The sequence below is a fragment of the Aulonocara sp. 'chitande type north' Nkhata Bay genome, linkage group LG8, assembly GCF_057382095.1.
Source record: "Aulonocara sp. 'chitande type north' Nkhata Bay isolate Kocher_YH1m ecotype deep benthic linkage group LG8, A_spYH_male_GT1.1, whole genome shotgun sequence".
Lineage (NCBI taxonomy): Eukaryota > Metazoa > Chordata > Actinopteri > Cichliformes > Cichlidae > Aulonocara > Aulonocara sp. 'chitande type north' Nkhata Bay.
Genome location: NC_141351.1, coordinates 16,953,896 through 16,966,773, shown reverse-complemented (window position 1 = coordinate 16,966,773; position 12,878 = coordinate 16,953,896). Strand labels below are relative to the sequence as shown.

Sequence of the window (12,878 nt, the reverse complement as noted above, 5' to 3'; positions counted from 1 at the left end):
GTGCATTTCCAAGTAATTTTTTGCTGCAGTTTTTGAATTTGTCAGTGAGAGAACAGGAATGATTATCTCAATATAAGGACTCAAATATGTCCTGGAGAAGGATTGCAGAAATTGCAATTATTGGAATGTACGTAAGGGAATGACCCCCCAAAAAAGAGTGGTGGACCCAGGAGGGAAAAGCATCTTATTTGTTCCTATTGTGGCTGGTACCACATATAAAACACTGTGACACAACCATGAGGTAATTAACAGATTAAAAACCACACAAAGTCCTGAATGCCGGTAATGGTGTCGTGAACTGTTGGTGCTATAGGCTCGACAAAGATTTACCGCAGAAGTCTCTTTTAGCTAGCACTGGCATCACTTGCAGCACTGACAACACATCCACTGGCTGAAAATTGCTGTAATTCTTATGTCCTTCTCCTTTTGCTTTATAGCTAAAATTTTAATCACTAAGGGTAAGAAATCTGTTGCATTATATTTCTTTATAGGTGTTTTATCAGGATTACGTGCAGCTGCTTGTCTAAGACACTGATGAATGAGTAGTCTAGCTTATCTTGGGAGATGAAACATAGATTGCGGCTATTCTTAAATAAAAAGTGCCAGAAGACGTACTGACCTTTATACACTATGCATTAACACTACAGAAAATAAATAACGTTCGCCTTCTATAGCGTTCAGCGCATACGAATATTGCCACCCTTCCCCCACATCTCTGCTTTTAACTACAAAAAGCGCTCTTTCATTTAGCCGAACTCCAAATCATTTTTCACCAACGGCTTAGAGAAAAATTACATTTTCTCTCCTTTCCTCTCTCTCTTGCTCTCTCCTTCCCTCCCTCTTCTTTCACTCAGCTGCAGCTCCAAAATGCAAGCGGGCTGTCGTCTCTCCCTTCTGTCTGCCCCATCTGTGATGCAGTATGGGCCACTGGCTTGATAATGATAGGCAGGCGGAGCGTGGGGCTGTGCACAAGGCAAAGATGGAAAATACCAACCTGCTAAAATGGAAGACAAAACTCTAATCAGTTGCTTCACCAAGTCTACTTGAGGTCTTGCCCTGTAGCGGCTCTCTCTCTGCCCTGCGTTCCTCCCATCCTTGAAATCTGTAACATGCTGAGCCGTGCACTGCAGAGATGCGAGGTGGTAAAGAGGCAGAGGACAGCGTCTTGATAACACAGCAGATGTAAACCCTCTGAAAGCCATCAGACCAGAATTGGTACCATGTGTTTTTCTTTCCTCATCGCCCCTCCTTCCTGCCTGCACTTGTGTTTGAGTGAGAAAAGGCCCAGAGGCTCGTTAAAACTTTAATATACTGTACAATCACAGTAATTGAGTAGAATTTTCAAGTTCTTCCAGTCATGGTTTTAATTTATGAAGTCCCTATGAAAGTTTAATGGATCAGCAGTTGTAGAGTCGCAGCTATCTAAATCATTCTGCAGCTATCTCTGCCTGCACTGCCTGCCAAGTCCCGCCGTTAGCGTCCTGTGCCCTAGAAAGATGGCCAGATTGCTCCAAAGGCACGACTGTTGCTGGACGTCTGTTCAACACATTGTACCTAGAGATCTTTCACAGAGCCGCATGACTGGCTGTGAGCTAGCAAGCCGAGGTTTTGGCATTAATTTTGATGCCGTTCACCACATATCCAGTGTTTAAATTTGGAGTTTCCCTTTATTGTATTATTCATACAAGCAAACACAGGATCCCTGTTGCTTGATGAGTGCAGTGTAGTATGCTCACTTAATTATGGAGCAACTCTCGTGAGAGAAAGGCTTGTCAGGGAAAATGCACAAGATGAATTTGCTACCACAGCTTCTTTTGCTAATAGATTGCGGGAGATATGATAAGCCACGTCCTTGTTTCGTTGTAAGCAACACCAGTCCGACCGTACTTGAGATGTTTATTATTGTTATTAATATTTTGTCAGGAAGCGGGAACTGAGTGACACACAGCCCTGAAAGGGGCTTATTAAAAGAAGTTATTGTCTGCGATCGCCGCAGAGAGATACAACACAGTGATTAATGGTGTGTTTTACAGTTGACAAAAAGGCGCAGGGAGACTCAGACCTGAGAGTACAGGACTGAGAAATCACTGCACGGAAATTGCTAGGTATGGGTTACCTCTAATAAAAGAAAGCATTCTTCAGATGTGCGACATCATGCGCTGCACAGAGCTGCAGGCAGAAACAAAACTGTTCTGATTTCTTCTTTGTTTGACCTACTTAATGCTCTCTGATTCAGATGTTCCATAATTAAAAATTCTCTTGTTGTTTTTTTGGTTTTGTTTAGATATTTTATCACTATTGCATCATTTAAGCCTGGAGTCGAAAACAAGGCGGTTCTAGCATTTGGCTCTGCGGTTTGACAGGTAGTGGGACAACATAAAGAGACACAGCATTATAGCAGTTTCTTGTTAGTCTTAAACTGGAATAAATTTAGCCCGTCTCAGTCACGCTGTCTCAGTGTCTTAGCTTCAGAAGCATCCAGATGATGTCACTAGAGACTTGCAGCAAAAGGTATTCCTTTAAACCCGAGGTGTCTATTTCATTGATGGGTAAAACGCAGAACAGAAACAATCCTATAGACATTTAGATGTGACAATCTATTCGGTATAGTCCAGTCATTTTCCCTTCCTTTCCTTCCTTGTCCTATTTCACATTATCTGTTTTCGAGGTAAAGTCAAAACTGGCAGCCTCTCACTTTATCGGCCTTTTTTCCTATCAGACACTTATCAAAGCTCCTTTCTTCTCCTCCTGCCACTGTTTGCATTGCTCTTATCACAGCAAGTAAACACTGGCAGTTATCTCGCATCTGGTGTGCAGTAGCAAAGTGTAAGTTCTGTGAGTGGATAAAAATGACGCGCACAGATGATATTGTGATGGCTCACATTGACCAGAATGCCTGCTGACAAACTGATAGATATAGTGGCTTAGTACCATGTAATAATGCACTAATTCAGTTCACACGTATTTAGATTTCTGCTACACACCTGTAATGTTCTTTCAGTGCCTTGTGCACAGTTGAGATACTATTATGTTGACACACCAGCCTACTGCAGTAGGTGTCTCTAGGATCATGCATTACAAGGACCATATAGACACTACTCATCGTAGTATAAATCAGTCATGACGAAAACAATCATTAGAACACGGCTGATTATAGGCATTCATATATGTCAACTTGCCCAGTGGTTTCCTGTCGTTTTCTACCAGTCACTAAATAAAATGTGGCCCACAGTAGTACTTGTGTGACTGGACACTGTAACCATCTCCTCCCCCTCTCTTAAGGGAAATACACCATGTCAATCCCCAACCTCCTCTGTCCCTTTGGGAAGATCCATTAATGCCCAGAGGGATACCGGCTGCAAGCCAATGGAGAGGTGAGCGGTAAACACTCGAGCTTTACTCTCTATAAACACATCCAGAGGTATCAGCAGTATGTTGGCTGTGTATACTATCTAGTTCAAGTGATGTCACAAGGGGCAGTGGATTTAAGCAGGTTTTAGTTTGATGCTAATCCCCTTGTGGCAAACGCAGTGGACAAGAAGACTACGCCTGCCAATGGCGTGCATCAACCCCCAGTGGATTAGTTCGCCTTGTCCCCTCCTCCATTCTGCTGCCATTGTCCAGCATGTGTTTTTTAACCCCAATTTCTCACCCTCAGTCTTAGCTTGGAAAGTAACCGTGATACCCAGCACAAGCATGACCTCTGCAGTAGAATGGAGCAGAGCTGCAACCTAAAGGTGTGTTAATTTTCTGTGTGTTTGTATTCTTTCTGTGTTTTTATCATGTTGGGCCTCTCTCCCCACAGATTTCTCATGTTTCCAGGACTGAATTATTTAAATAGGTTGCCAGCAGGGAGCTACATGATAGCATAGACTGAGAAGTGAGGGGAGGGGAGGGGGGCTTTCGGTTGCACATCAGGTAAAAGGGTACCTCCTGCTTCACCTTTCCTTTTTTCCTCTCTGTTCCTCTCTTTTGATTGGGGCTGAGTGTAACTGGAGAGTTGAAATACAACACCTGGCTCTATTTTCCGCCTTAATAGCTGCCCTCTTTATTGTCTTCACTGATGCCTAACTCAAGTGAACAGTCGTATTTTGGTGGCTCTCTGAGCCAGCGTGGTCCTGAATGGAGTGAAGGCCAGAACGATAGGGCTGCAAGTCGCTGTCACTACTGCGGTAACATTGCAGGGTGTAGAAATTCTTCTGCACTGTGTGGGGAAGACGGAGACGTTTGGTTTCACGGTCACCTAGATCTTGGGGAAAAACGGGATCCAGTCCTCCACTCCTCTCTATACAGACAGATCCAGCAGGACCAGCATGGGCAGCCACCACTGAAGAAAACCTCTGTACCTGACCTAAGCAGCAGTCTCTACCTCAAGGAGCTAATGGCAGGCCGGGCCTCAGCACCACCTCAGGATTATTACCTCACTGACGCCACCTTATCTGGTCATCCACCTAAGGAGTCTGGGTTTTACAGGGATAACCAGCACTTGCTCACCAGATCAGCCTTGCATTATGGGCCCAGCGTTGGGGGGGTTAGGTCTTCCTGGGATCAAGGACAAGCAAGAGCCACACCCTCTTTACTGGCCTCTGCTTCTACACCTACACCCGCGCCTCTTCCTCCTCCCCCTCCTCCCCCGCCTCCTCCGCCACCACCTCCCCCTCCGCTTCATGAGCTGAGCCGTTTGTACAGGGAAACTCTGGGATCTAAGATGATCCCAGACGTCCAGCGTATTGGTGGCAGCTCTCCCGCTACTGCGATCTTCGGGGCTCAGCCCCCGCTTCCTGTTTACGCTGCTGAACCGCTGTCTGCTCGTCAAACTTACAACAGTATCAACAGCTTGCACCTGGATCCCCTTCAGCCAGCTGCCACCAGTTCATTGGTGGATCCAGCTTCTCAGGGAATGGACGCAGCTTTCCCCAGGGCTTACGGAGCTGTAGCCTCCCAGAGGCTGCCTTATGATCCAAACTATGACCCCAGCTCAGCCATGGTGGCTGCCACAGCTGGAATGGTCTCCACCTTGCCTCCTCACCAACCCAGTGCTGCAGACCCTAAGAAGATGGTGGACCCTGCTTTCTTGGCTTTCTTAAGAGGGGAAGGCTTGGCTGAAAGCACAATTACACTTCTGCTGCAACATGGCTTTGATTCCCTTTCCACACTGGGGATGATGGAGGACCATGATGTTAGGTCTGTGGCCCCTAATTTGGCCCAGGCCCGTGTTCTGTCACGAGTGGTGCTCAGTTGCAAGACAGTTGGGACGGCAACACGTGCCCGATCTAATAGCTTCAGCCATCGCAATGACCTCTACGTGCAGCCCCAGGGTTTGACTATGGACCCCAACCTGATGCAGCAACCTCCCACCACTGTCCAGACAGTTTCCCCTAGAATGGGAGAATTTCTGGGTACAAGACCGAGCAGCGCACCCTCCCAACATCTCCTGGAAACCACCACCTACCCAGGAGCACGGCCGCTGGCACCTGGAGCTTTTCCAGTCAGCCCTGGAGGATATAGCAGTGCTGTGACTCAGGGAAGACCCTTCTCCATGTATAATGCCCACACCGGTCTTGCCATGTCTGCTCTCGGAAACCAGCCTCCACCTGCTCCAGGCACCCCTGGAGCTGCACCTAAAACCTTCTCTGGCTCCTATTCCCCGATGGAACTGATGAAGAGAGCCCCCAACTTTCCCCCAGCATCACCTGTAGGAGCAGCAAGCCCCCTTCACAGCCCACAACTTCTCCGCAAGGGGATCAATGCTGCTCCTGAGAGTACCATAGTTCCCGTCAGCTCTGCCACCACTCTTCAAGCGCAAAACCTTAACAACAACAAGATGGTGGGACGCCGCACCGGTCCACCTGTCATAGTCTCAACCATGGTCACTACGCCTGACACAAGTAATGTCCAACCTCACTTTTCTCATTAATTTATGCAAACCTTCCATCCTTATTGCTGAATAACCTTTTTTTTTTGTAAGTTGGTAATAATTTTCTTCTGTATATTAGTTCTACATATTTTGACATGGATTTTGGCATACTAGGAAAAAAATCACACTGACAGTGTTTTTGAATGGAGGAGTAGCATGCAAGATGCATCTGACAAGTTAAGTAGCTATGCTCGGAGGGGTCTATTTATACATGTATTGCAAGAGAGTTGTGTCATTTGCCAGAGGGGATCCTGTCTCATCATCAAGTTGAAATATTTCTTTTGAGCAGCACTGCTTTTATTGAGGTCAACATTTTTTCCATCTATTTCTTTTTAAAATTGTTGGTCAGAATTATTTTCAGGCACGAATGTGCTTTTGGAGTGGTTTGCAGCTCCGTTTTGCTTTTCAAGGTTGCCTGCACTTGATTTGGTGAAGTTAGAAAGCACATTTTAAACACTTTTGATTATTTAAGTGTAAGATATTAGACAGAGTGAGTTAAGTGACAGAATTGCATCAATGTTAAGCTTGTCTTATATGTAAAAGTTTATTTCCTTGATACAGAGCTACTGTCATTCTATTTTACGCTGCACTCTCTCCTAATCTGGGGCTTAACCGCCTCAAATCCAATTACACTAATTGGATGTATATTTGCGTCGACTATAGGAGGTAACTGTTTTTATAGACTCCACGCTTCCACTCAAATCCTGCTTCCAGTGCAGCGCAACTAAAAGAGTGTTTCTTTTGTTATAAACTCAAATTTAACTAATATATTGAGTTTATTAAGTAAATGTCCACTGATCTGCATTGTACACGTTTTCCAACATGCTCCAAGAAGCAGTATACAGTTTAGATTGTAAAATCACTGCTAATAAACAGCAGTTGATGTTCATTTCGAAATTTCATTATAGCTTTTTTCATAGTGACAGAGCCATTAAGGAAATAACTACTAAATTAATATGTTTTTGGAGCTTTCCTAAGTGTGCTTTTATATTTAGATCTGCGGAAATACAGTTATTAATGGGCCTCAAAGGCCCATTAATAACAAAGGCTAACACAAGTAGTGAGGTAGCGTTTTATGTCCAGATACTGCAAGTGAATTCTCCAATGAGGCATCATCTCAGCTTATTTTGATTTCTCCTTCTAACTAGTTGATATATTTCCCGGCTGATGAGAGCTGATGAGCTTAGGGAGGAATTAAATCTTTTAACCTTGTTTTCAGCCGTGTAACCCTGTATCTTGCCGGCCTCTCTAATGGGTCCGTGGGCCGCTGCACTTGTTATAGAGTAATGACTTTTATGAAGTGGCTTCCCTTCATGTGTTGTCAAGGAAATAAGAAGCGAGGTGTGAGAATCAGAAGAGGGAGAAGGAGATGTGGGGGAGGCAGGAGGGTTCCTCTCGCAGTTTCGCGGAAATGTACGCGTCTCTCCAAGGTCACGGCGACGGCCGAACGTACCCATAACACTTTTAGCAAACAAACTCATTTGCATGGCGCTGACATTTGTTGCTTCACTAATTTCATCTGATAATGGGCGGCCCTTGCTGCTGATCGGAAAGCGTACTTCTTAATTGTGTGTTGCCAGGCAACATAGGTTTCAGTGGTAATCAGAGGCAGATACACATTTAGTTTTTTTTAAACTTGTTACTTTTTTGCAGAGATAATTGAGTGAAAACAATAAGACGGTGTAGGCCATTTCTTTTACCCACCCGCTCCCCCTGAGCAGTGTACATCTCAAGAAATTGCTAGTCACTTTTCTGCAGAGGCGCTTGTATATCTGTGAAGAGCCTCTCGCATTACATGCATGGCGTTTTATGTTAAAACATGCATATTGATGAAAAGTTGACACGTAATTCCTTTTACACGTCCTGAATAAATCCTCCCAATACGAAGCACTGTCCTTTTCATCGTCTCACATTAAAGTGGACGTTCACACATAGCGTGAAGGCATCTACATTATCGTACCATTAAATTTAAATTTATTCTCCAAGGAGAGTTGTAAAAACAAAGACGTGAGCAGAAGTGAAATCGGTGCTTTCTTAAAATATTTATGTAGATGTAGGTGCAGGTGGGAGGGCCCTGCCTCCTCTCCGCTGGGCGCTGTCTTGGTTGGCTAAAGCTGTAAGTAGTGTTAATAATGGCATTAAACGGTTGAGTCAAGCTCTGTTGCACCATTTCCTTCAACCTTAAGTAGGGAGAGGGCCTCGAAGCACTTGCATTGGCCATGGAGTTGTCCGTCAGTGGCATCCCACAGAGCGGCACAGGTGGGTGAAACTTTCAGTGTCACGTGAAGCAGAAGAGCCATTTCCCTGGCTGTATGTGCGATTGGCTTGTAGCCTGAATTGTGTGCGTGCTCAGTAGATTAACAAAGGTGGACACTTGCACGTGGTTTCCTTGTGGAGATAATCCGCAGAACATCTTCAGCTGTACTTTTCTGGGCTGGAGAATTAGCAGGCAGTGTGGGGAGGAGATGGGGTATATTTTGGGAGCAGAGCTTGTAACTTACAGGGAGGAGTGAGACCAGAACTTGGCAGCAGCGCCTCATAGCCATATGGGATGTGTCAGTTGATGTGTTTACCTGAATAAGTCTGTTCTCTTGGTGACACACTCGGTGCCCAGGTTGTAGTCAAAACACAGCAGATCACCTTTTTTTTTGCCTCTGAGAGGAAACCATTGCTGTTTGTGGCTGACAGTTATGCAACCTTCCAGTGCATGGTTCCCATGGGGGGCCTGAATGGGATTTTAATTTCCCTGCCTGTGTTTGGAAGGACATTCACGAGGATGCATGCCTAATGTGCACTCAGCTGTCCTTGGCTAAACGTTGATTTCACTGTGCACTCGTACATGTTTTTCCCCCTAGCTAGGTGGAAAGAAACAACTCCCTGTGTGTCATTTTGGCCCTAGACTAGTACTTGCAAATGCTTTAGCAACAAGGTAGCGTCTGTCTTCCTGCGTAGCCACTCTGGTTTTGATTCTATGGGAGCAAAGCGCTTTGATTTATAGCTAACATGGTCACACATGCATAACTCCAGATATTCATGCATTACGATATATGGCTGTGTGTGTGCGCGCTGGTGGAACAATGAACGAGGTTGGCACAATCCACCATGCTGCCACACATGCACACAGACAACAGATGCCCGTCTCTCAACAGCAGGAAGTGCTCATTTTCATCAGGATGGCTGAATGTGATGAAGCTGACAGCAGGACACAGAGACAAGACCTTAAGTTTCCTCTATTTGTCTCTCTCTTCCTTTTACTAGCACTATCTACTATACATATAAAGTGCCGTCAGGAAGTGTTGCAGTAGAATTGTTTTAGCTCTGCTTTAAAAAAAATATCAGCTAACTTAAAAACTAGGCACATCACGAGCTACTGGAGCACAGCTGAAAACGTCTGTTTTTCTGATGTGTATGTGTATGTGCAAACATGTATGATCCAGGCTCCGTTTTCTTTAAATTCAAATGCCCTGCGGTGTTAAGGCAACACAAAAATAACTTTCCTAATACTTCCTGGCTGAACTGCATGTTTACCCTTTCCTTACTTGTTCTTAATGCAATTATGGGTTACACATTATTATTGTGGAGGGCTAATAGCTTAAGGCAGGAATAGGCGCAGAATTAGAGAGGTGGAAGCCTGCTGTCCACATGTATGTGTTTGTGCATGCTACTATACAAGCATCACGTGTTGCTGACAGTGTGTCATCCTCGCTAATCCCACTGATATGAATGAAGGGAGACAGACAAGAAGGTTCAGCTCACACATCGTCGGTACGGAGTTATTATGTGGAGCTGTAATAAGCATCTATATGTGCTTTTGTATTAACGCCTTATAATCACGCACATGCAAAACCCTCACTACTTTAAAGCTGCAGAGCAATTTATTCAGTGCTAACTCTTCGTTTTTTCCCTTTTTTGTTCACATAAAAGAGTAAATGTGTAGTAATTGTAGCCTTTGTGCTTATTACCTGTAATTTTATTGAAAATAATTGTGCAACAAACTGAATGAACTCATAACATTTGGACAATTTGTTCTGTAGTAAGTAAAACACATGATCGGTGGTAATCGGTAAGAAACTTTCCTACCCCGTGTGCTTCACAGTAACTTTGGGATTCTTAGACACTTGCCTGTTTGCAGTCTCTCTGTCATGTATCTCCAGTTTCCTTTAAAACCTGGTAGATGTTACATGAACTGTCTGCTGCTCCATCTCCATTAAAAATCCGTATTGTTTGTATCCCCGAGGAAATACGACAAATCTATTTTTCCACTTCAGTATTTATTTCAGAGAGAAAAAAAAATTGAAGGAAAAAAAAAGTGTTTTCGAGCCCCATCCTCACTCACCCCTCCCTCTGTGTTTTCTCATGGTTGATCTTTCCAAACCATCGGTTGCGTTCACAGAGGGATTAATGGTTTCTGCAAAGCCAGCCAACCCGTGGAGGGAATGGAGCCTTCGAGCGAATGAGGAACAGCTGGTCTCCCCCTGCTTGTGACAGCTTGAGTGTTTGAGTGTGTGTTTGTGCGTATATGTGCGATAGTTGCAGCTGACCTCTGCGCAGGGTCAGAGGTGTTCCTGCTCCGAAATAACACAAAGTTTATGTTGCCGCTCTTCTGCATTGCTGATAAATGCCAGTCAGTACTGTCAATAGGCCTATTTAAGTATTACGGGTTTGCAACACAAGTTTTTGTTTATACTCTGCAATTACCCTGTAATTACCCTTCAAGTTTGTGTGTTTTTCATTATTGAGAGAATTTTCTGTTATTTTGTGGTGATCAATTTGCTGTCGTCCTCAGTGCTAAAGGTAACTGCGATGGTGCGATGCATACAGTGTGAGTATGTGCGGGGGGTTTTCTCCAGCTTTTGTGGGTCTTCGTCTGATGACTTGTTATGATTGGTGGGAAGAATAATTTGGCTATTTCGAGAGACTGCATTGTCATGTTTATTCTACTAGTCTCCCCATCCCATGGCAGTTTTGTTTACAGGATAGCAACGGCGTGCGCTTGCTGCTCGTGCTGCAAGAATGGCAGCGCTTTGATATAATCTCCCCAATTATCTGTCGTCAATTCCGCTGTATATTATTCCTCTCTCCACAGCAGCTGGGGAGGAGACTGGTTTTGTGCTTGTCACAGAAGAACAGCTGCATCCACTAAAGCAGACAACTACCTCTGCATACCTCCCCAGTTATTCTCTCCTTTTTTCTTTTTTTCTTTTTTTTTTATCCCTCCCCCTCTTTCTCTCTCACTCAGTGGTGGGCAGGTCACCCTGAATTATTCATCAGTGTGAAATGAAAAAGCTCATGGATATTGAATATCCCCTCTGAAGTGGTGGCCAACATTGTGTTTTTTTTTCTCCTCTTCTTCGATTTTTTTTTTTTTTTGCAACTGAAAAGAGTAAAGAGAGGCAGATCTCATTGCCAGGGTATTTCAAAGGTTAACCGATTGCTTTACCTCGTGCACATATTTACTTCTTTCATGGTCTGTGGTCAGGGAGGAGGGAGGAGGAGAGACACTGAGAAATACAGAGGATGAAGAATAAAACCTAGGAAGACAGATGAAAGCAACAGGATTTTTTTAAAGGTGTAACAGTAATCTCTGTTCTTTTTTTTCCTGGAAGAACTTGTTTCTCTGACCACCATATAGTGGGTGATCTCATTGCCTAGCTGATGTACTAACCTTTTTTGTTGTGAGGCCTATTTTCTTCCAGTAAAAATTGCACTTCGGCCGGTTGTGGTCATCCTGATCGATCAGTTGTCATTCGTTCCCCATGTGGTCCTCTGTGCTTCTCTATTGTCTTCCGGGCTAGTCTTTTGTCCTGTGGTTTGATCTCCTGCCCGTGTTGCAAATCCATGTTACCGGTTGCCATTCATCCAGCACAATTGCCAGTAAACACAGCAGAGGCTCTCAGAACATTTCCCATGTGAGTTTATTTGTAATGGGCAGGGATAATGGGTAGAAATTAAAAATTCGGTCGAATATTTTTGTTTCCCATTTGCCGTCCTAAAAAGTAAGTGAATACTGATTTTCCAGAGGACAAAGATGTGAAACATCCTCCTTACTGCCATAGAGCAAATGCTAAAATAACAAATAAACCAAAATAATCTGCTCAGCAGCGAATCCCTCATCCCTTGTTTCCTATGTTGTACACACTAATAGGAGATGGAGTGCTTTATTTGTTCAATAATACCTGAGAGAACAGGCAGCGCTGACCCTGCATTGCTCCCATTGGCTGCTACCTTTGCTTCCTTTCATTTTGGTCCATTTTCCTCCATTCCTGATTTCTACTGCAGCACAGACAATTACGCAGGAATGCTTTTAAAGGTATTCTCAAGCTTTACAAATGTTCCTACAGGAAACAGCCAGGGGTTCAAACGGCTTTTATTTATTTATTTATTTTTTATGAGCAACAGTTCTTAACAGAGTCATAATGACTGACAACTGGAGAGAAGAAAGATATTTTATTTTCCCATGAAAAAAAGAGAAAGTCAAATTGTTTGTCTTCCAGGAAAGCCTCTTTTTTTTTTTTTTTTTTGCTTTAAACTCATATTTGGGAACACGCCGTTACCTCTGGGTAATTGTGTTTTAGCTTGAGTGAAATGCATCAATTGTGACGGCGTACAAGTTGCGTGGGAACGTCGTTGTGGCTTTAAGGTGTCAGGTTTTCCAGGTGTCAAATTGTGCGCCCAAAATGCGAACTCCGGTTACAGTAGGTTTCAGGGTATTATATTTTGTGGGGAAGAGGTCTGTGCTGCCACAGGAAGTGTAAAATATCATTTGCCATGGTAGAGGGAGGTGGATGAGTAGGTGGGTGGGAGTTTCTTTTCAGAGGGTGTAGTGCGATGAAGCGGGGGGGGGGGGGCTATGATGATGAAAATGGCTGTAACTCTTTAGCAAAGTGAGCTTTAAAAGGCTGTAAGTGGACACCTCATAGTATCTGATGGCTGACTCCTGGTTGACAGGACCCCCATGACC

General features: G+C 44.2%; 1 protein-coding gene across 2 annotated transcripts in view; it reads left to right on the top strand.

Annotated features, from left to right (window-relative positions):
• The first annotated feature begins 4,063 nt into the window (after positions 1 to 4,063).
• LOC147323531 (uncharacterized) overlaps positions 4,064 to 12,878 on the top strand; it is a 50,153-nt gene continuing 41,338 nt past the window's right edge. For both annotated transcript variants that reach the window (XM_086303933.1, XM_086303934.1), the window contains exon 1: positions 4,064 to 5,888. In XM_086303933.1, the coding sequence (XP_086160059.1) occupies positions 4,064 to 5,888 (1,825 nt within the window). The remainder of the gene's footprint in view (positions 5,889 to 12,878) is intronic.